Consider the following 23521-nt stretch of genomic DNA (forward strand, 5'->3'; position numbering starts at 1 on the left):
AAATTCAAAATAGAATAATGCAGAATATAATATACAGTATATACTAATAGAAAATACATACAAATTATTATGGCAGTAATCCCTCTCCGTACAATTATATTACGAAAGCTTGCCTTGATTTGCCAGCTCATTGTGGCATGTTTGCGGTTCAGTCTGTTCGTAAGCGGGTGTTTACGGTTGGTATTTCTATATAAGGCTACACAACGCTTTGCGTACTTCGTTTCAACATGAGTACGCGGGATGACGCGACTGAAGAATTATTTATATCGAAAACGCATCGCAGTATTGCACAACCGTCAATGATGTTTTTTGCACCAGGGATTGTTTTTGATGTCTTTGTATTTCTTACAGGTATGGTAGAATGTGTATAAATTAATCGGCAGTTTAATTAATTACTGAGAATGAACATTGAAACTAGACTCATGTTCGAGGCCCTAATACTTTTAACGCATAGGTAAGATTATAGGAACACTAACATTTATATGATAAGGTGACAAATTGTTCATTGATAAGAATGTAATTATAGAAAAAGGACAAACCTAAAAATGTCCATAGGTTTTTTTTTATAAGCTAAGCTGCATTTAAATATTTGAAACATCGTTTTCATGTTTGAACCATATGAGTAGAAACAAAAACGTGCAGTAAAGCAATCTAAGTAATTTACAATATTTTTTGAAAATTTATTTTTCCTTCACATATCCAAAATTTTCACTTGTAAGATAGGAACGGAAAAAAGAGAATGGGTCATGGGTATAATGAGACATTTAAATCTCGTACCTGTCATCAAATGAACCTTACTTGATGAATTACAATTATGCTGTAATTTTTGTACTAATCTTCAGTTTTAGATACACAACAAACCATAACCCTTCTCTATTTTCGCTTTAGAAGACTCAAACGCCACTCATCGAAGTCGATACCAAACTTTAGTCTCTCTCTCTCTCTCTCTTGATTCATTGATTTATTGATTGGTTGATTGATTGACTTCAACGAGCCCTTGCTGGCTCGTGGATATGGAAAAAGCCCAATGCTTTCTCTTCTCCCCCCTCCCCCCGTCTGAGGTAAGAGGCGACTGCTTCTTGAAAATTAAGAATTTATTTCGAAATAATGGGGTTGTAGTAGTGACCATCGTCTTGTTCAAGTGTGGCACTCGTTTTGACGTCTAGCAGTGGCCCTAGTGTGACGTCACGATTCACTACCTTATATCTAAAAATAGAATGCTGCTCCAGTTTTCGGTCAAACAGATAATAATTTGGCGGGCCCGTACCATTGATTATATTATGAAATACGTACTTAGAAAAAATGAAGAAAGACAATTAATCTGTAAGCACTAAAATTAATGTGTAATAAATCTGACCGATAGCTTTATAAATATTTTTCTAGCTGGCTAACAATCTGTACGTACTGATGTTCGGTTCTATTCGTACATCTCTTTAACGCTATTCATAAACATATTCTTCTAACTTAATGCACTATAATAATTATGTACACAAACTGTTATTTTAAGATCCATTTAGATTCATTATATATTTGTCTGATTTAATTGTTTTATTGTTCTTTGAACGATTTCAACATTTGGCTTCTTTATCATTTTTATTAATAATAATACATAATTATAAACATTAGTCTCCCCCCCCCCCCTTACCACCCTAATTTTAGTCACCATTTTATCGTTAATCCTTTTTCGGGAAAGTACGTGGTAAAATAGCACAAGTGAACTTACTCCCGGCCCTTAATATTTTTTTGTTGGTATCATTTCTGTAACATAATGGATTGTGCTATAACACTGGGAAAACATTTTTTACTGTCAGTTAAAATCAGGGAATTTTTCTGAGAGGCGTGGGACGTTTAAGTCGAATTTCAAAGGGTTTTTAGTATTAAAATGTACCTTAATCATGTTATTTATTTCCACAGATTTACAATTGTCAAATAATAATAATAATAATAATAATAATAATAATAATAATAATAATAGTTTTGTCTATTATTATTATTATTATCGTCATGATTATTATTATTATTAATCCTCATATATTTGCACGGCAAAACAATGCATTAAAGCAGGAATAGTCAGTTCCGTATCCATAGCAACATTGTTTCACAATAATTTCAAAGTCCTCTTGTACAACACATACAAATTATCACTTTGATAAGGATGAAAACAACAATAAGGTTTTCTGACCTCTATATCATGAATTTGTCCGAAAACAATATGCAATGCTTAGTGGTAAATGACATCATACAGTATGTATAGCTTGCTCAACAACTCTAAACAGAAATCTAACAAATGGAGGCTATAATAGAACTTGAATTATATTCCATCTGATATCGTCTGGAGGTATAAATATGGAATGTAGATACAAGTCATTCTGTTCTATATGCTATATAATGGCTTGAACCCTGTCTAAATATGGTACAGTTTGATTGGTGGACTGGTGAACGGCCTTTATTATACCATTTTCTTTACTATGCCCTATGGCTAAGACCCATATCTTGATATATTAGTTTTAGCTGCGTAAGAATGCCATTTACGTCCATCATGTGTGACAGAATCCTGCAGGGACCAAATCTGACGGTGCAACATTCCAGTTTGCTTACTCGTCAAGTATTTAGTTTTTGCTAATTCGTATGCAAGTGCTCTGGGCATACCATTATAATACAGCCCACTGACCCACGAAAAGTACATTTATATTATGGTCTGTATGTGAGAGTTAACCGCAAGTATAAATTAATCATTTGCTACGTTGTGCAGGAAACAAATCGCAATACGATACCTTATGTGAAAATGCACGGAAGAGTAGCCATGCTGTTCGATGTGCTGATATTTCTCATAGGTAAGTTTAAAATTACTACAACTTACTATTGCACACTTAAACAAGATCGATATTTATTCATTCATATTTTATTCATTCATATTGAGGCGCCTATTATTTTGCCTCATGCTTCGCAAAGTGAGTTCCTATTTATGAAGAACAGGTAGAATCAAAGAAAGCGAAGGCCTTACTGGTATAGTGAAATATTTATAATTTTGTCGCATAAGGCGATAAGGTTGGCTACGAGTTTTCTTCTTGAAACAATTGTGCGTATCACGGAATCTTTGAATTGGCTTTTTGTCGTTGGTGACCAGAACGTACAATCTGGATATAATTATTGACCATGTGTCTTTATTTGTACAATATTCGGACCTCGTATAAAGAAAAAAAGAAAAAGAAAAAAAAAAAGAAGGTGTGATTGTAACTTTCTCACCTTCGATATATTTTATAAAATAAGCTGTTTTGTGGAATTAGAGAAATCACTGGAAATTTGATTAATGTACGCATGAACTTGAATTCTGCTGCATTTGCTCTATACAACTAATGTAAATTATGGAGCCCCTGAGTATTTAAAATCTCCATTCTCGAACTGTTACTAAACTCAAAATCCAATATTGGACTGGCTAGAGAAAACTCCCTGACCAATCAGATGTCAAATCGGAGTTGGAGCATAAGAAAGTTTTATAAGTTCCGATTTAACTAAATATCTCAATTTTTTTCTTCAATTTAAAATTGTTAAATATTATATATTATGGTAGTGGCAATCGAAATTGTTTTCACACAACAATCAAGAAGCATTATGAATTCAAACTGTGTCACTATTCAGAATCTTCTTTTATCAATGAGAAAGAATGAGGACTTCCACAAAACTGAGCAACCTTTGAATTCATTTTTCAAGAATAAAAGAGTTCAATGTGTACAAATTAAACAATAAGGATTTATTTGTCATAATTTCTACTAACTCTACATTTGACAAGCGAACAATCTGATTAAAATCAGATCTTCAATATCCTACGTGAAGACCTGACAACAACTGCTTAGGGGTTATGCTCTGGTGACCTTTGAGTTAGTCCGTAGAAATGCAGCTTTCGGAAATTTGAAAGTGAACAAAATCGTTCGGCACACATTGATGCTCTTCAGCCATACAGCTCAGTGTCCCAAATACGAGGGTAGTCCAACATACCTATCCGATCTCATCCATGTGTACACACCAGCAAGATACTAACGCTCCTCTTCTGACAATCGTATACTTATTATTCCCAATATGAAAACAAAGTCATATGAACATCGTTCTTTTACATACCAAGGCCCAGCTACGTGGAATGAATTGCCCACTGAACTTAGACACAAAGACACAGTGATCACATTCAAGAGGGCTCTCAAAAATCACTTATTTCGACTGCAAGAACAAACTTAAAGACCTAACAATGTTTCCTGCCTGAACTATTCTCAGCATGTTTTTTTTATTTTTTTAAATTTTTTTTGTTGTAATTTCATGGTGTTTGTTTTTGTAATAATATTATTATATGTTTTTATCTTATAGGTGTTGTCTAATGTTGTAAAGCGCTTAGAGTTTCTAAAGATTAGGCGCTATACAAAGTCCTCATTATTATTACTGTTATTATAAGACTTTATCTGACTGGTAGATATAATAAGCGATTACGGTAATAACATTGGTCACCAGAATATGACCCCTAAGCGGTCGCTGTCAGATCTTCACGTACTACAGTGGAGATCTGATTTTTATCAGACTGGACAGTAGATATTTGATTTTAATTAGATTGACCAGCGATATACTCAGACTTTTTCCATCCAGAGACACATTCGAAAGTGTTGCTCCTGCGATACGTGGATAAGACATTGTGTGGGGTGACGGTACTATCTATTTTATACAAATGTCAGTTTAAGCATGAGCGTACGAAATCTTAGTTTGAGCACGATGGTACGAAACTTCGCTTTAAGCATGATAGTAAACATGATAGGACGAAATCTCAGTTTAAACATGATAGTACGAAATCTCAGTTTATGCACGATGGTACGAAATAATAGTGTGAGCACAATAGTACGAAATCTGAATTTGAGCATTACGATATCTCGGTTTGAACATTACAAAATCTCGGTTTGAGCACTATAGTACAAAATCCCAGTTTGAGCACCACGATATGACGGAATCTCAATTTTAGCACGACAGGACGAAATCTCAGTTAAGCATGATAGGACGAAATTTCAACTTGAGCTTGATAGTACGAAATCCCCGTTTGAGCATGATTGTACGAAATCTAAGTTAAAATGAAATAGTTGGAGTCTTCGTGTGAAACCATGCTTTAGTACTTCATAATGTACCATCAGTTATCTGGTGCTGATATGACAGTTATCATAATCAGCTGGAGTGATATTTGTGTTTTTCTACACCAACTGCAAGAGAAGAATATATTTAAGATGTCAATGAAATTAATTTTTTTTTCATAAATCTATAACGTACGTTTTCCAATAAATGTTCAACAATGCTATTAAAAAGCCATCTTCACTTGTGTCTTAGTTTTTTAAAAAATGAACTGATGCGAAAACTAACATTCAAAACCAAATATATTCAGTTTGTATACATATTCATATAACATGGTATTAAACCCATCACCAACAAAAAAGTGTTATTACCACCTCGTGTTCTTTTGTGGGCTAGCAGCGAGCAACCCTCATATGGAATTGGTTCTCTTTTAATTTCATTTTGAATTCTCCAACCTAAGAAAACTCGCGCTTTACGGATCCATTAGATGGGAACTTGTTATGTTTATATTTTGAACAATGTAAATTATTCAGGCAGGGCTGGCGCCAGACCCTGCCAGACTTTCTGGCGCCCTAGGCAAAGTTAGATTTTGGCGCCCCCCCCCCCCGGAATATATCAATTTCAAAATTTATAAACAATAAAAAAAATTTAAAAATGCGCCCCATGAAATCAGCGCCCTAGGCGACTGCCTAGTTTGCCTATATGGTAGCCCTGTATTCAGGAGTATATTTTGGTGATCCATGTGGTACTGTCAAAATCTTGTCCGCTTTCTCGTTGCACCGCCAGCCTTGATCATATATTTTCAAAACACTGGAACCTTGAGAAGTATATTTTACTGACTTCATCTTTTACAAAAATAAAAGGATAGAAAGACTATGACCCAACCTCTGATCATAATCGCATATACTCGCGTGTAAGTCGAATCCAAATGCAAACTGTATGTACCCAGATCTGCCATAACATAATGCGCATGCACATCATGGTCCATGCAGTTTGTTACGAGTAGTCAGTAAAGAAAATATTCACCCTGATCTGCGGGGTAATTATGGTACGGTCCTTCAGTGTCTATGTTGTTTGCAGTTGTATCCGACTTGAGTGCTAGTACATGCGGTACCCTGTTTGCCCATTTTTAAAGAACTATGTAATAATACATTTAAATCCATTCCTCTAACCCATAAATCACTCATACATTGCTGTAACATATCAGCCACGTGTATTTTCTCTAATACATTTCTTTAGCATTTTAACCGCAATAATTTTGTATTATACCTAATCTGTAACATTGCAGTATACACATTTCCCGAGAAATATTTTAGAGATATATAGTTATAGCGCGAAATTCGCTAAAATGTGATCTCAAACTTGTGCGATTTACAGTGTTTAGGTATAAGTGGCTTGTGCGTTGTTCACATCTTTCCATCTATCAAAACCTTTAAAAAAGAAATGGTATGTGCTTTAAATTCATTTCACAGTTAATTTCGGTTGGTAGGTTAGTACACTCTTTCCATGTTCTTTAATGTTAACAATGGAAGCTAATGCACTTCTGTACATGGGAAATTACGCAAGCTAATGTATTCCTGTACATGAAAAAATGTGCAAGCTAATTCATTTATGTACATGGGAAAATATGCAAGCTAATGCATTTCTGTATATGGGAAACGTCCTGATGACAAGACTGCATTGTGGACGGTTGGCAGATTTACCGGCAACACTATAAATGTTTAGAGTACCACAGAATGACAGTAGGACAGAGGTCAAAACCCCAAATTCATTACATATGTCAGCCTTTATAGAACATTGTAATATAACGAACAGTCTAGCTGTCAACGATATGGGCACGTGCTGGTTATCCTGTCAGTACTGATATATGATAACAATTAAGTTAAACGATGTGTTTAAATCGCAGCTAATCGAATATCCTGGGTCCCTGTAATAGCAATACTGCGTGTGAAAGGTCACTTTGTTTGAGTAGTGAAAGCGAGAACTTGCATATAGGACACACACACACACACCTGTGTGTTCTTTGTTATTATTGATCAATGGAAATTTTAAATGTTTAATTTAAACCAGATATGTTTTTCCACACAAGATTAATGATTAAATTTACTTTTCTGCGGTTTGTTAGAACTTGAATATTATCATACCTTCCTTTCCATAATTACTTAATACGGCATACATACATTTTTAGAACTCATTTATTTAAAATACTAATTTATAAAACTAGTATGTTTTAAATACTGACCTATTTTAAATACACCGTCTGTGGAGATTTAAAGCGTACAGCAATGAAAGAAAATGCAAAGCAATATAATAAATTGGCTTAATTGAAATAGAGTGTAAAGCAATAGGAGAATTTGGCTTAAATGAAAGAGTGTAAAGCAATAGGTAAATTTGGCTTAAATGAAAGAGTGTAAAGCAATAGGAGAATTTGGCTTAAATAAGGTTGTACCATATTTTTCATTACTATCATCAAATTAGACAATGTTGATCTCATAAATGAGACACTGTTAATAACATGAAGGATACACTGTTAACCTCATAATGATATTGTCAATCTCACGAACGAGACACTGTCAATCTAATGAATGAGTCACTATTCATTTAATGACAGAGACTGTTACTCTCATGAATGGGACACTATTCATCTAATAAATGAGACTGTTACTCTCATGAATGGGACACTATTCATCTAATGAATGAGACTGTTACTCTCATAAATGAGTCACTATTCATTTAATGAATGAGACTTTTACTCTCATGAATTGAATGGGACACTATTCATCTAATGAATGAGACTGTTACTCTCATGAATGGGATACTATTCATCTAATGAATGAGACTGTTACTCTCATGAATGGGACTCTGTAAATCTCAAGATCGAGACACTGTCAATCTAATGAATGAGTCACTATTAATCTAATGAATGAGACTGTTACTCTCATGAATGGGACACTATTCATCTAATGAATGAGACTGTTGCTCTCATGAATGGGACACTGTAAATCTCATGAATGACACACGTTTAATCTTATGATTGAGACACTGCTTATCTCACGAATGAGACACTTTGAATCTCCTAAAAAATTATTCTTGTTAAGGTACTAAGCTGACGCTACCGAACTTCAAGATCGGAAAGCAAGATTAAAAAATTCAGACCAATTTATCATCGCTAAGATGGCAACACTTGTAGTCATACATTGATATTCCCTTATATTGGAATAAATGTATATCTAACTTTAAAATGTATTAGAAAACGATGTTCTAACATAGGAAAGTTAGTTTATTTTCTAATATAGATATTCAATAAATGGGGTTTTAATCATATGCTTCTCTATGTACATGTCTCTATGGGAAACCTTTTGGCAATCGATTGTGGGCACAATGTGGTCATTTTGTACTATTACTAAATACTTTCATAAGAAAATAAAATTTCTTTTTAACAAGTGTTATAACACGTACTTATTGTTTTACTTCAGATGGTCAATCGTCTTTTTGGAAAATCGATTTCTTACATTATAAAATATTTGTATAATATTAAAAAATTAGCCCACCATGCAACATTTGAAAAATGTTATTGGAAGATTATTTTCTTATGGTCGAAACTGATTTTATAACATTAGAAAATGAAATATATTGTTTTAATATTAGGTAACAATAATCTAATATCACAAAATCCATATTTTAGTCCACATAGGTGACAAACGGAAGGTTAACCCAAATGTTTTTATTTGAATGAACATGTTCATTAATAACAGAAATTTGAAAAGAAAATACACGCAAGGTATATGAATACTAAAAGACAGAATGCAAAACTTAGAAAGGGCATTTCCAAATGCTGTATTTTACCGGTACACTTATTAAATACAAAAACCCCATGATTGTCTATGGCAAGATTTTCAAAGATTAAAACCGGTACCTTATTAAAAACTGTTGGAGCTAAGTGATAAATGGATGAGTGGGTGTGGTATGTGGACGAATGGACGGAACACAGATAGTTAGGTATACTGATCGACAGAGATATAGGTATTTTCCTATAATTAATGGACGGTATCTAGTAGTTATTTCGTCAGTTTGGGATCTTTCTTAGGACTAAAGTCATAATAATTTAATTTTATGGGGCAGGGAAGCGTGGTGTGTAAATGGAGAGACAGACAGACATACGAATACGTATATGGCAGGTGAGCGAACGGAGGAGCAGACGGATAGGTAACAGCAGGGTAGGCGAACAGATACAAAGATCGGCGATTTAAAACCCGCTTTCGACATTATCTCCAAAGACCACACAAATGGCTCTAAGGGGTCAAGGACCATACTTCTATAACCCATTTGATTCTTTCAATATGTGCAAACTTGTCACTGACAGTTTTCTGGATATGGTTCAATTCTGAAGTTTGTATTTTAAACTCTTTCTGATATGGTTAAATTCTGAAGTTGTATTTTAAGTATGATAATAAATTCAGTTTTGAAATAGTAGTGAAACTTTTGTTTCTTGGTCATCCTGAACCCTAATGTACGATCTAATACGTTATATATCGATCCACCCCACCCACGCCAGCAAGAAATTAACTGGGTGCTGTTTCTCAATAATTCCATGTTAGTTATTAATTGTAAATTTATTTTCCTCATGGGAAATAGCATTTTGATGTTACGAAAAACTGATCACGTTTGTCATCCTTTCAAGTTTGTCAAGCTAACGAGAAGACTACAACCGGCGTGATCATGGCTGTCTTGTACTCCTGTTGGATGCGCCTTTGGCAGGACGAGGATATCGTCTCTGGGAAGCTTTTCCTCTATGGCAGTTTCCATCATTTGTATTGGACAGCCTGCTTTCCGCCTTTGACCTCATAACGTATCTTCCCTATGGCCTATGCGGTGCGGGCAATGGATTGGGTGGTGGCATGACCTGAGTTTCTGAGAGGCAAAATTGTTCGTCTGAACACGAAGATGATATCGGCCTGTGTGCGCTGACGGTCACAATAGACATGTAGCATTATTTAGTCTATGGAGCATGCCGTAGTCGTAGAAGATGACGTTGTTCTTTTTGCGGTCTAGATAATCAGTGTCTGAGTTTGAGGTAAACGTCACGATGTTCTCTATGACTGTAAGAGCTTCAGGTCCTTGTATTTCAGATCGTCCGCAATATTTGCAACCTGATAGAGCCTGATCCATTTGATCGAGCGTGTTAGGATGTTTATCAACATATATTTCTTGCCACAGTCTGAATCCCAGGATTCACGAATGCATGTTATGATGCTGAAACAAGAGCTGAGAGAAACAATGAGCGAGTTCGCGGGATTCGACCATTACTCAGAGGATCTCCTGTCTCGGTAGTTCGGAAGGCTTTGTGTATCTCTAGGAACTGTACCCTGTCAGTTTACAGAACAATTTTCACAGTAGTCTGCCTCGACTTCTTCGTTGTAGTCTGTATACTCTCGCAGACAGTCATGAGGAGTTCCTCTGGCAAATGATTTGCTCACCTCGACGTTCCATCCACCCGAATGGCATCTCGATGATGGCTAAGTACTGTGCAGATCTCGTTGCAAAGATCGATAACACGTGGAAATATGTTCTGTCCCATGTGTTCTGAAGTCCATTCCCGTCGGCTATTGCAACGAAAGAAGCTGTGCGAACTTGTTGGTTGGAGTGAGAACCACCGGAGTTCGATTTTTTTGGAATTGGATGATCGCACGTGTTGTGTTTCAGAAGCGTTAGCCGCCAATGAAGTAGGAAGGCAGTGCGTTGCCAGAGGGTTGCTGACATGATGATTTGATACAGATGGAGTCGGTCGCGACCTACTCAAGCTCAGTTGGGAACCTATGGATCATACTAATGCGGCGGATGCCCACCACCTTAGCATAGACGCTCAGAGGTACATGTACCTAGGCTGAAAGGCGTCGTTGTAGGTTATGACGTACGCAATATAGGAAAGACAATTTATGCGTTTCTTATATTTTACCTGTTTCGACGTGCCTAAGATCGCAAAGGAATTCGATTAGTCTAGGGTTAACGTATTACTAAGTTCAAACATGGTTTCTCAGAATTGTATAGTCATCTTGCGAGTAAGAGCAGAAACGGTTAATGAGTCATTTCACCTATTTGCAAAAAAGCGATTTAAATAATCTTAAGTCTGTAGCAATGTTTTAATTCTATTAAAACGTTATCGAAACGGAGTATTCCAATCATTCTTAATGCTATTTGAAGAAATAACTCAAAAGATACATCATTCTTACAATCTTTATGAGTAAACAAAATTTACCTAGAAGAAAATAAACAGTAAGAGCATGCATCATTCTTGCAATCCTTAACGGTAAACAAATATTTACCTTTAAGGGAATAGAAAATTGCGCTGGGTGAACTGTTGGCTCTGTAGGTATTCAATAACATAGACGCACGGGAAGAGAATAAAATACAAGCACAATAATGAGAAGATATGTGTTCAGGAACTCTGGCAGAATAAATTCAAGTCTCTGACGAAAATTGCTGAAGTCAATGGTGATTATGTGCTAAGTCTATGGTGCTTATTACGATGAGAAAAATGAATAGGTAGAAGACGACGATGACGAATGCATCTTTGGCATTAAGCCAAGTTTTTTAGGATTACAACTCATACATTATTCAACATAAGATGTAAAAAGCAAAGTTTTTTTAATATTAGTGGGTGTTCCATTCTCCATGATTTGATATCGCTATTACTCCGATATGCCATTGATATACTAACAAGAAGCAACTCCGGGCACTGCTCAACCATGGGGTACAGCATACTTGTACTAGAAATATGCTGCAGTCTTAAATTTGATAAGAACACTAGCCGTTTGCTACAGGCAAGAATCACGTGATTCTTCAATTACACTATAACAAGGACACAAGAAGTCACTCTTTGGGATTGCAGACCTGGAATTACATCGCTTGAAGCTCATTATGGAAGTTGCCAGCTCATATCTTACTGAAATTTTGTCAGGGATAGATTCAATATGTATTCTTATCTTTTCAGTTTCCGTATTGGCTGCCCTGTTATCGTTTGACCAATTAGGGGTCAAGCCAACTGTCAATGGATTCTTCTGTCAAGACGAAAACTTAATGTATCCCTACAGATTAAGTTCTGTACCTGCGGAAATAGTAGCGTTTCTCTTTGTCGTGACACCGTTTATCCTGGTTAGTATTCATTGTTTTTAATTGTGTACGTATTTTGGATCTGGGTGATGTGTTTCCCAAAGCTAATTTCTGCCATTATATTTTATTTAAGTATCTGATATGACCATTACCGCTGAAAATACCAAGAAACAATTATTTGGGGCAAGATGGGAGGGGTAGAGGGTGGGTGACAAAACTAAACATATTTTTACAAAACATGAGAGAGACTGTGAAGAAACCAATAACAATAAATGTGATAGTTAATGTCAAACCGATTGCTTTGATGAAATATATTTATTTCTCCACTGATACATACATGGAAGATAAAAATAAAAACTACTGAAACTCTTCTCTATGTATATATCGACCAGCAATTTACCTGTCTACATACATGCTTACAGTAGGAGATAGTTACACGGTTAGATACAAAGTTACATGCGCAATTTAAAATGTGAATAAATTAATATACTTAGACGACGCCAAAGTAAGTTGAGGACTCGCTCTGTTCTTTGTCTGCTGTAACAGATGACAGCAATAGAAGCTATCCGCCACTTCCACTTTAGGCCAAAAGAAACTGGATGGAACTGCATTTGGTACTCGGACACCTGTTTCAAGACAGCAGGAGTTTTTTTGTTTGGGATGTCAGTTACAGTTCTTCTGGGAGAAATTACCAAATTGGCAGTTGGACGACTGAGGCCCCACTTTTTTGACGTATGCAAGCCTGATTATAACAAAACCAACTGCTCTAGTGACAATGTACCAGTTTACCTTGACGCCGGTGACCAACATTGCCAAGGCATTGAAGTATCTTTATTAGCTGATGCCAGGTATGAGTGTGTTTATACTTGTATAAGTCAAAGGCATTGCATGTTTGATCAATTTACGCAATAGATTAGAAAGCATCCATCGTAATTATAGTGATGTGATGTGATGTGATGTGATTTTGATTTTTAACGTAGCTTTAACAATTTTTCAGTCATATCTCTACGATGTCTGCAATGTGGAAGTTTATAGTGATGTCTAGCACTGGGGCATCATGCCGCAGACATGTAACATGATGTCCCACCCAGTCACATTATCCTGACACCGGGCCGACCAGTCCTAACACTAACCTCTTAATGCTGAGCGCCAAGCGAGGCAGCTGTTAGTACCATTTTTGTAAGTCTTTGGTATGACTCGGCCGGGGATCGAACCCACGACCTCCCGCATCCGAGGCGGACGCTCTAACCACTAGGCCACCGGAGCGGTAATTATAGGGCTAAATCAACACGTGCGGTCAAACCTTTCCTAGTCTGAGGCATGCAAACACCTTTTAAACTATGTCGCTACTTTTCGACCACTGATCCCCTTACTATTTCATTAATATATTTATAAAACTTATGCTAGTGATTGACATACGGATCAGTTGATACGTCAAAATATGTCTGTAGGAAATACCTCTCGAGTTCATGCATGATGATTTTATTTTCCAAGACAAAATTGTTTTAATGAGTGACTCCTTATTTTTTCCCCCTTTTTCTGAGTTTTTGAAAATTCTGTTTAGGAGTTTTGTGTAAAAGCTACACAGAAGATTAATGAATTTAGATTTGATCCCATCAAGATTTTATTTTCCAAACAAAGTAGGTTTAATTAATGACTCCTTATAATTTTGTATTGTTCATATTCTGTTTAGGATTTTTGATACACAAACTACACATAAGATTAGGGAATATATCCAGAAGATATTTTTAAATCTGTCTTCATATTTGTTATCGAAGAAAAATTGTTTTCCAGCATGCATTTTTCTGATTGTTATGAATATATATATATATATATATATATATATATATATATATATATATATATATATATATATATATATATATATATATATATATATATATAGAAGCAAGTTCGTATGTTTTTTTTCAGGAAGTCTTTTCCTTCCACCCACGCAGCCATGGCTTTCTATGCAATGGTGTATCTTAACGTAAGTAACTAAATATGAGCTTTACTTGAACGAAGAAGACGAAGAGTCGATGCCCAAACCTACCATTAAATATTGAGATATTTGTTGAAGATATTCTAATTTATTTTAATCAGACATTTGATGTAAAATTGTAGTAATGTATATAAATAAAACTTTATCAACAGAAACATTGAACGTAACTTGAAATAAATAATGAAGCAATAACACTTTACCGATTTAGCCGTGAAATTAATTGTATTGACAGTATATTTATTAATTTCAAGAAAGCAACTAATATGGGGATCAGTGACAAAATTAATTGCTCAAAGTTAAATAGCTTGAAAGATTTCTTATCAGTTTCACATTTTCTGATAAGGAGGGGTGGGGTGGGAATTTGTTTTCAAGCTCCCAAATCCATATAAATGATTATTTTTGTTTTACATAACAGATCTACCTACAAGTTCGTTTGAAGTGGAGAAAAGTAATGCTGCTTCGACCAGCGATACAAGCATTGTACATTGGTTTAGCACTCTACATTGGGTGCGCATGTGTTGCAGACTACAGACATTATTGGAGTGACGTAATAGGTGGCGCTCTTCTCGGTGTAATGGTAGCCATCTTGTCAGTACGTATCAACGACTGCCCTATTGAAATCTGTGGCATTTCGTTTTCTTAACGAAGACAACTTTGTGGTGTTAATAACTTAGATACAAACGGTTCTTGACTACACACACTTTTGTGTATCGCACTCTGGAATTCGGGAAAATTTAAATATCAAAGTAAAAAAAATCACTAGACCAGTGGCAATGAGGGCGTTATTTCACAAGTTAAAAATAGTCCTAGGCCTCTCATATTTGTGTGCATCGCCGTATCGTATAAAATACTAAAATGAAATTTAAAAAATATAAATAAATACTGGATAACTATTTTTTGTGTGTCTCCATCCCGTTCTGGTATACGAAAATATTTTGCAAAATGTGTTTAAGTAAACGGAGACGGTCAGGTTAATCCATGTTTTGAACAAAATAGTTAAAAGTGACCGTATCACTAATATGTTTGTGTATCAAACTCATCATCTCGTATAGGGAAGCGAGAACACTAAAATCAAACTCCATAGCTTTGGGTGTGTTTAAAGAGTTCTTTAAAAATCAACGGACTTTGATTCTGAGCGTTTAAAAAATCATGAACAAATTACTGAACATGGTTTCTGAGCCACAGTGAAATTAAGTTGGACTTTGGGTTGATTTGAAAGGAAAGAAAAGGTACAAGACAAGTTAAAGTTGTAGTCGTTTAGAAAATCATTATATCTGCTGCAGAAACTGATCAGGTACAAAACAGGAGCATCCACATTAAACGTCTCTGGGAGAACTGTTTAAATTGCTACAGATTTGACTCTGTCAGAGTTTACCACAGATTTTGTATTTATCCACATATTGTACGTGATAAAATTGTGTCGTGTATCAAATACATTTATCCACATGCTTCTAAAACCATTTGCTTGACATGTACAATATTGTATGCCTTGCAAAAAGTCAGTAATTTGTTGTAGCTTAGATTTCATTTTACCCTGAAACAATGTAGTTCTTTTTCAGTTTCCCTTATGGATGTTATTGCTATGATTGCAACAGAGACACGCACAATATTGTCCAAATTAGTATTGATGAAGTATACTGTGTTATAAATCCCATTTACTAAACCACTCTAAATGCATGCAGCTGTTCATGTAAATTGTATATTTATGTTCGAATGATTAACCTCAGTCTATTTTCCGTACGTCTGTTTTCATTTTGGACACATGTTCGATCTAGTAACTTTAATGATCTTAAAATACACATGTGGTCTTGCATTTGTTTCATTATGATTTGAAAGAAATGGCAAACGTAGAGTTCTTCAGTCTGAAATGCCTGTGAATAATATAGCAGCAACTATTTAGTTTTTGTTAAAATTTGAAACGTTTTATTATTTGTAGATTATCATCGTATCATCAAGTCTGATTGTTATATGTTGTTATGTTATTTTATCTACAGGTGTGTTTCTTGTCATCAAGTCTGATTGTTATATGTTGTTATGTTATTTTATCTACAGGTATGTTTCGTGTCGACCCTTTTGGACAAGTGGATCAGAAAAGACAAGCTTTGCAACATGCAGCATGATATTCAACGTAACACATACTACAGAGAGATAACCGTAGAGAATGACAATGCCAAACGCGTGCCCTTATTAGTATTTTAGTTGATCAATACAGGTATCCAATTTGGCACCAATGAATTGTATCTATGTGCGAAAGTGAATAAGTACTGTGATAAATCAATGAGTTTTCAAATCGTTCTGGTCAACATAAAACTTGATGCAAATTGGAATAAGCCAATATATATATATATATATATATATATATATATATATATATATATATATATATATATATATATATATATATATATATATATATAAATGGACGGAATAAATGCTATGATTTTACGTCGAAAATAATACATGTTCACCACGTGCATCGTTGCTGTATGCAATTATATTGTAAATGTTTAATATCATATAGACTGGAGCTATTTTTATAACACTGCGGCTTATTCTCGTGCAATGCTTAATCACGAAACTCGCCCAAAGGTAATTTTCAGTGCATCGCTGGTACCGCAGAAATGAAATCTTCATTGTATCATTGGTAGAACAGAAAGAAAATGTTACGTTTATCATTTATACAACAGAAAGGGAGGTTACAAAAATTTCAGGCAGTTTCTGATAAAACGTTATACGCATTTTATGTTATTATAAAGAATTAAACCTGACGTTATGAAAGAAACAGATGAAAATTCTTCAAAACCTTTTTGCGGGTTGTAAACAGTATTCGTTTGCTCTGCTCCCGTTTTCTGGGAAATATTCCGAATCTGCGAGGTATTTCTGCTACCCGGTCCACATGACAGACTTGATCGTACGCAGCGTTTGAGAGCAAAAGAGTGAAAGGGAACAATACATAAGAGGATCTCAAATGGGTAATGATTTAATACTGAATTTATAAAACGAATTGAATAATGTCCAGCTTTTGCGAGACTTGGTGAGAAAAAACTGAGTATAAGTCAATGAGTTTCATAAATTTAATGTTAAATCATTACCCATTTGAGTAACCTTTCATCGTTTTATAGTTTATAGAGAAAGAAGAGCAAAAAATGCATTCATTCCGACTTATATGGTGCACCTTTCATCTGCTGCGTTTAAAAAACAGTCCCAGATGCAGTTCTATAACAATTAACATTTCAAAGATTTTGTTTACATCTTATAAATCAGAGAGAAAGTGTCCTTCTAAATAAATAGAACATACGACATATAATTTTTTTGTGGTTAAATTCCGTATGTTTAGTGGACATTCCGTGTGCTGTCACTGTTTTGCTCGTGTTAGGGTAGACATTCAATGTTCACAGCTGAAAAGTGTCAGTTTACCACTAAAACTTTCCATGTGAAAGGACGATTACTGGATGCAGACATTCCAGGTTTACTGTAATGTATCTGTGACCGGATATTTGCATTATTTGATTTGAAAAAGCAGCCTATATTATACATTATTTACTCGGAATTGCATTACATATTTTACTGCATAAGAATGCTGTGGTTGGATAAATTTCTGTCATTTGCGAGAGTTTATGTCCACATTCTTCTGTCAACAGAATAGAGCTTATTTACTCCTGTAAGTTAAGTTTTAAGCCACTGTTGTATAGGGTAAATTCCATGCTACATGTATACCGCCCACCCCTCTCTCCACGCCCCCTATCTACTGACCAATGCCCTTAGTTTTTTATTTGTTCTTCTTCTTGTTTGGGGTTTAACACCTTTTCTCACCGGCTGATATGCAAAACATGGCTTAACGATTCACTGTAGGGTAAATTGGCCATATTTAGACAAACGTGAACGTTTTTGCCCAATCACCTTTGGTCAACGAATTCGTAAAATGGCCATCAACATATTTATAGTAATAACAAAAAAGAAATCGTTTATGAAGGCGTGGTAATGAAGCTTTCCCACGATCGCAGCCAATCAGTAAAGAAAACACTGCGCAAGAATTTGAAGGGTTTATTTGGACCAATCAGAATCGCATGAAAAGATAATTTAAACTATCATATCAAAATATGAAACTGCACACACCATATGAAAATTGTACTGACTATGTGACAACAAGAATTAAAAATTGCAGAATATATTCACGTCAGCAAAGAAATTAGATCACTTCAAAGTCCCCAAAAGAGTAGTGTCAACGTAACATCTCACGTACCGAAATGCAAGGACTTAACTGTCTGGATGACCAGGTTCATGTGCTTGCAGATTAGTTTTCGTACGTAAAACGATAATAACAATAAAGATCAAAGTAAAAGCAACAGCGTTATTACGATTTTTTCCGAAATGTACTTTGCCTTGTATTTAGATATCTAAATACGATTTATTCACCAACTCCATAGTGTCACACGATGGTTTTCTGTTTCCAATGTAGCTAGACCTCAAACATGACTATATCTGTTTCATTATTTGATCGTAATGCTATTAAGAATCATTAATATTATTAAGGCCTGGTTACTTATATCAAGAAGAGATGAAATAAATAAAAGACTGAACGAGTTAGCTCTACGTGCAAAAGGTTTGCAATATTTATTTCACGTATTGAAGGTTTACAGTGCAATGTACATCCACTTAACTTTTTGTCAAGAAGACTGTAATCAGTACCGCCTCTAAATAGATTTATATTTCCTCTCAAATAATGGAGGAATGATAGCTGATTGAGATTATTACATTAAATTATGCCGCAACCCTCCTGATAGATACGGAAACCAAAGGTGGCCGAGTTGTGGCTGACTGATACGGAAGCCAAAGGTGGCCGAGTGGTCAAGGCGCTGTCTGTTATAGATCACTCACACATTCCATCTCTCTCTCTCTCTGTGTACAGCATTAGTGTCAAGGAATGGTGTGTACTTAATGGCCATGCATTATATATGAACGAAAATATACTTTGGGTTTTTTCGACTCATATAGGCTGGCTTTTATTTTGTTCAACCTTGGTCATTTCAGAATTCTGAGTTCGGTTCACCACTACTGCACAAGCGAAGTGAATGCAGTGAGAAACTCGATTAGTTTGGCCGTGGATTTGACCATGAGCAGGGTATTTGTAAAGTCAATTTATTATCATAATAAAGATACCTTTTGTCAGAAAGCTGTCCACTTTTCGGAAGCAATCACCAGCTTTAGGGGCATTTAACTATGAAACTATATTATTTCTTGTTTTACTTTTATGCGATATAATTCTGTTATATATTTAATGTTCTAATTTATTCTAAAGTTTCTAGAAAGTCAGACCTGTGTCACGTAAAGCCACGGTATTGGATATAATATCGACTGTTTCAACTTATTCATTTTATAGCTGAACAGACAAGTTAATTAATTTACAAACGTGGTTATCGTGAAATCTCGTACAGTCCTTCTTATTAAATAATGTATTATACGAAGATGTGAGTTCATGTGCGCCCATAGGTACTGCATATCACTGTATTCGTACAAAACTATATATTATTTACTACATCGTTCCGTCATTGTATTTTAACCGTTTCATGGGGAGGAATCGCAGGTGGCCGAGTGGCCCATGATGCTGGCCTTTACAGTCTCTTGAGCTCACATATGTTCGAGACTCGGCTCGGCCAGCTTTGGTGAGTGAACTTGCCAGTAGCTTCCTCCCGTGGGTCGGTGATTCTTCCCGGGATATTCCATGGATATTCTTCCACCAAACATTTGGCCCTTCGCTTATTAGCATATCATATGCTGAAAAAGGCGTTAATGTCACAAAACCAAACCAAACCGTCATTGGTAATTGTAGAACTCTGAGGAATTTTGTATGAAACGGATGCTGCTGTCAATGGTAGCAATGGCTCGGAAGACAGTATTTGTTTACTTGCAGTGAGGGGCAAATTGTTTCGGACCAACGGGTCTGCCTGGAAAACGGTTTATCGAGGGGTCCTTCAGCACACGGAGGGGAAATGGCTATGCGTGGTTGCTCCTTGAACATCCGGCTAGAGCCGTGGAACCGGAAATACATAATGTTCGTCTACTGGGCGCAGCAAGATGGGAATCATACGCCCATGTTTGAATGAATATAATTCATTTTTGCTATATGAGTGAGAATTATTCATGGATCGTATTTGTCTTCAAATCATGCATTTTTCGTATTTATTTCTAAATGCTGTACATTGATCATTGCTGATTGATCTATTTATCAGTCACATTTTTTTATCAAAGCTGTTTAGTGATCATTACTGTTGATAGATATATATGTCAATCTTTTTATTTATGAATTGTCTATATTGATTCTCGTTTGTTTGCACCGTAAAAATTCCGTGTTCTGATTGGTTCCATTTTGGAAAGACATTATTTTCTTATATCCGCTCTTGAACTCTGTGTGCATCATTCTTTGAATCCGTTGTTTGCACGAATATGTTGTCAGAGACATCCGTCATTATATGTCACAATAAATAAACAACTCAGTCATTATACTGTGTTCAGTGTCTCTAGTAGATCAATCCCATCCCGGCACCATCCTGATACATTGAGAAAACTTGACATTGGCTTTCCTGTGTCGGTTCTTCCTTGGGTCTTCTGGGGATCTTCCTGCACAAAATATACTGGCCACCATGTATAGCCTAGCATGTGCTGAAAAATGCCATTCAAACCTGTTTAATACCCCCCCCCCCAACAAATTGTAATTGACGCAATGAACAAGATCATGGGAAAAAGCCAGAATTTAGAAACGAGAAGAGTTCATGTACTGATATGCAAGACCAGTTAATATCAAAGTCTAAACAAAAACTCTTAATTTCAGTCCAGAATTATGGAAATACTCATGGTTAGCTGCTTGAATTAATTTACTGAGTATAAAATAAATAAACGAACACAGTTATGTCACGTAAGGCACTAATATATCATATATGTACAAGCCAGGATTATAAGTTACGGTTACAAACAAGATGAAGGCGATCAAAATTAACTTTGACTGAGATGGAACAATCGATGTTACTGAACAGAAAATCTAACAATGCTGACTAAATGTACAGCATTTAAGACATTTCACAAAGACTAGCTTGTAATTTAGATCAGGTGGCTTGGATACATTATTGTATACAAGACATTTCACAAAGACTAGCTTGTAAATTAGATCGGGTGGCTTGGATACATTACTGTATACAAGACATTTCACACAGATTAGTTTGTAAATTAGATCGGGTGGCTTGGATACATTACTGTATACAAGACATTTCACACAGATTAGTTTGTAAATTCGATCGGGTGGCTTGGATACATTATTTTATACAAGACATTTCACACAGATTAACTTGTAAATTAGATCGGGTGGCTTGGATACATTATTGTATTAGAGACATTTTACACAGATTAGTTTGCAAATTAGATCGGCGGTTTGGATTGATAATTGTATACAAGATATTTCACACAGAGTAGCTTGTAAATTAGATCGGGTGGCTTGGATACATTATTATATACAAGACATTTCACAAAGATTAGTTTGTAAATTAGATCGGGTGGCTTGGATACAGTATTATATAAAAGACATTTCACACAGATTAGTTTGTAAATTAGAACGGCGGCTTGGATTGATTATTGTATACAAGGTATTTCACACAGTGTAGCTTGTAAATTAGATCGGGTGGCTTGGATACATTATTGTATACAAGACATTTCACACAGATTAGTTTGTAAATTAGATCGGGTGGCTTGGATACATTAGTGTATACAAGACATTTTACAAAGATTAGTTTGTAAATTAGATCGGGTGGCTTGGATATATTAGTGTATACAAGACATTTTACAAAGATTAGCTTGTAAATTAGATCGGGTAGCTTGGATACATTAATATATACCAGACATTTCACACAGATTAGTTTGTAACTTAGATCGGGTGGTTTGGATACATTAGTGTACTCAAGATATTTCACAAAGATTAACTTGTAAATTAGATCGGGTGGCTTGGATACATTATTGTATACAAGACATTTCACAAAGATTAGCTTGTAAATTAGATCGGGTGGCTTGGAGACATTATTGTATAAAAGAAATTTTGCAAAGATTAGCTTGTAAATTAGATCGGGTGGCTAGGATACGTTAGTGTATACAGATGTAATGGATATTGTTGTAAAAGATGACACTGACGCTATTAAGACAACATTGAGGTCGATATTTACCTTTAAACAGTGGTCCGTGTCAGTCAATATTGACAACACTTAAATAATGCAAATTAAAATTGACAAACAATGTCTAAAGAGGCTGTACATACAGTGAAGCTGATTTAAATGTTTTCACATCCAGTAACTTAAGTTTGCACTGTTTCAGTTGATATTTGAGGTTTGCGGCCGTCAGTTATTCTATATGTATCTAGAAAGTCAGATTTATATTACATACCGCCATTCTATCTGATAGAATACAGTCCAATTCAAGTTAAGAGATTTTACATATGAACGTACTAAAGGATGTGTGTGTGTGTGTGTGTGATTTTGATTTTTAACGTAGCTTTAACAATTTTTCAGTCATCTCACTACGATGTCTGTATTGTGACAGTTTATAGTGATGTCTAGCACTGTGGCATCATGCCACAGACATGTAGCATGATGTCCCACCCAGTCACATTATCCTGACACCAGGCAAACCAGTCCTAACACCAACCGCTTAATACTGAACGCCAAGCGAGGCAGCTGTTAGTACCATTTCTGTAAGTCTTTGGTATAACTACTAAAGGATAAGAAATGCTCGAGTTTTTATTATCCATAGTGATTGTTCTTGTTATTTAAAAACTTGCTTTTCATAATGATCATCTTCCAGTTCACATTAGACAAGGCTTTGTAAATATCAACAACAACAACAATAATAATGATAATAATAATAATAATAATAATAATAATAACAACAACAACAAATACACCCCTAAGTTCAGATCAAAATTTGAAATTACAGATAAAATCATTCATTAGACGTTAACAATTCATAATCGCTCAGTATTTTCTGCACGATAACGCACGCGTCTGCAGCCAAACAAATCCTATGACAGGCTTTAAGAGCCATTCTACATTCAAACGTTGCTGCACATTTGCTTGACAACATGTTTCACCAGTTTTTACTGAAGGTCATGGTCGTATATGGTATAAATAATACTGCATTATTGAAAGTTGTCGGGGCAATGAGGAAGATGATGTGCTATTTTAAAACTACCCCACTCCCCACCCCGATTAGAAGAACAAATTTCGCTTTAAATCACAAAAGAAAAGTTCAACACCGAATAAACTTCAAGATGCCAAT

General features: G+C 35.3%; 1 protein-coding gene across 3 annotated transcripts; it reads left to right on the top strand.

Annotated features, from left to right (window-relative positions):
* The first annotated feature begins 239 nt into the window (after nt 1-239).
* Nucleotides 240-20710, top strand: LOC149790145 (phospholipid phosphatase 2-like). Of its 3 annotated transcripts, XM_089972128.1 has the most exons (7): nt 240-351; nt 12089-12249; nt 12754-13055; nt 14140-14197; nt 14625-14801; nt 16262-16421; nt 19241-20710. In XM_089972128.1, exons 1-6 carry the CDS (start codon nt 300-302, stop codon nt 16406-16408), a joined length of 897 nt encoding a protein of 298 aa, XP_089828254.1. In that variant the 5' UTR covers nt 240-299; the 3' UTR covers nt 16409-16421; nt 19241-20710. The 3 variants fall into 3 exon arrangements, with proteins under 3 accessions (XP_089828254.1, XP_089828253.1, XP_089828255.1); XM_089972127.1 differs by having other exon boundaries at nt 16262-20710; XM_089972129.1 differs by lacking the exon at nt 240-351 and adding an exon at nt 2686-2834 and having other exon boundaries at nt 16262-20710.
* Nucleotides 20711-23521: the final 2811 nt, after the last annotated feature.

This window comes from Sinohyriopsis cumingii, chromosome 10 (assembly GCF_028554795.1).
Source record: "Sinohyriopsis cumingii isolate HCF-2022 chromosome 10, ASM2855479v2, whole genome shotgun sequence".
NCBI classification, from domain to species: Eukaryota; Metazoa; Mollusca; class Bivalvia; order Unionida; family Unionidae; genus Sinohyriopsis; species Sinohyriopsis cumingii.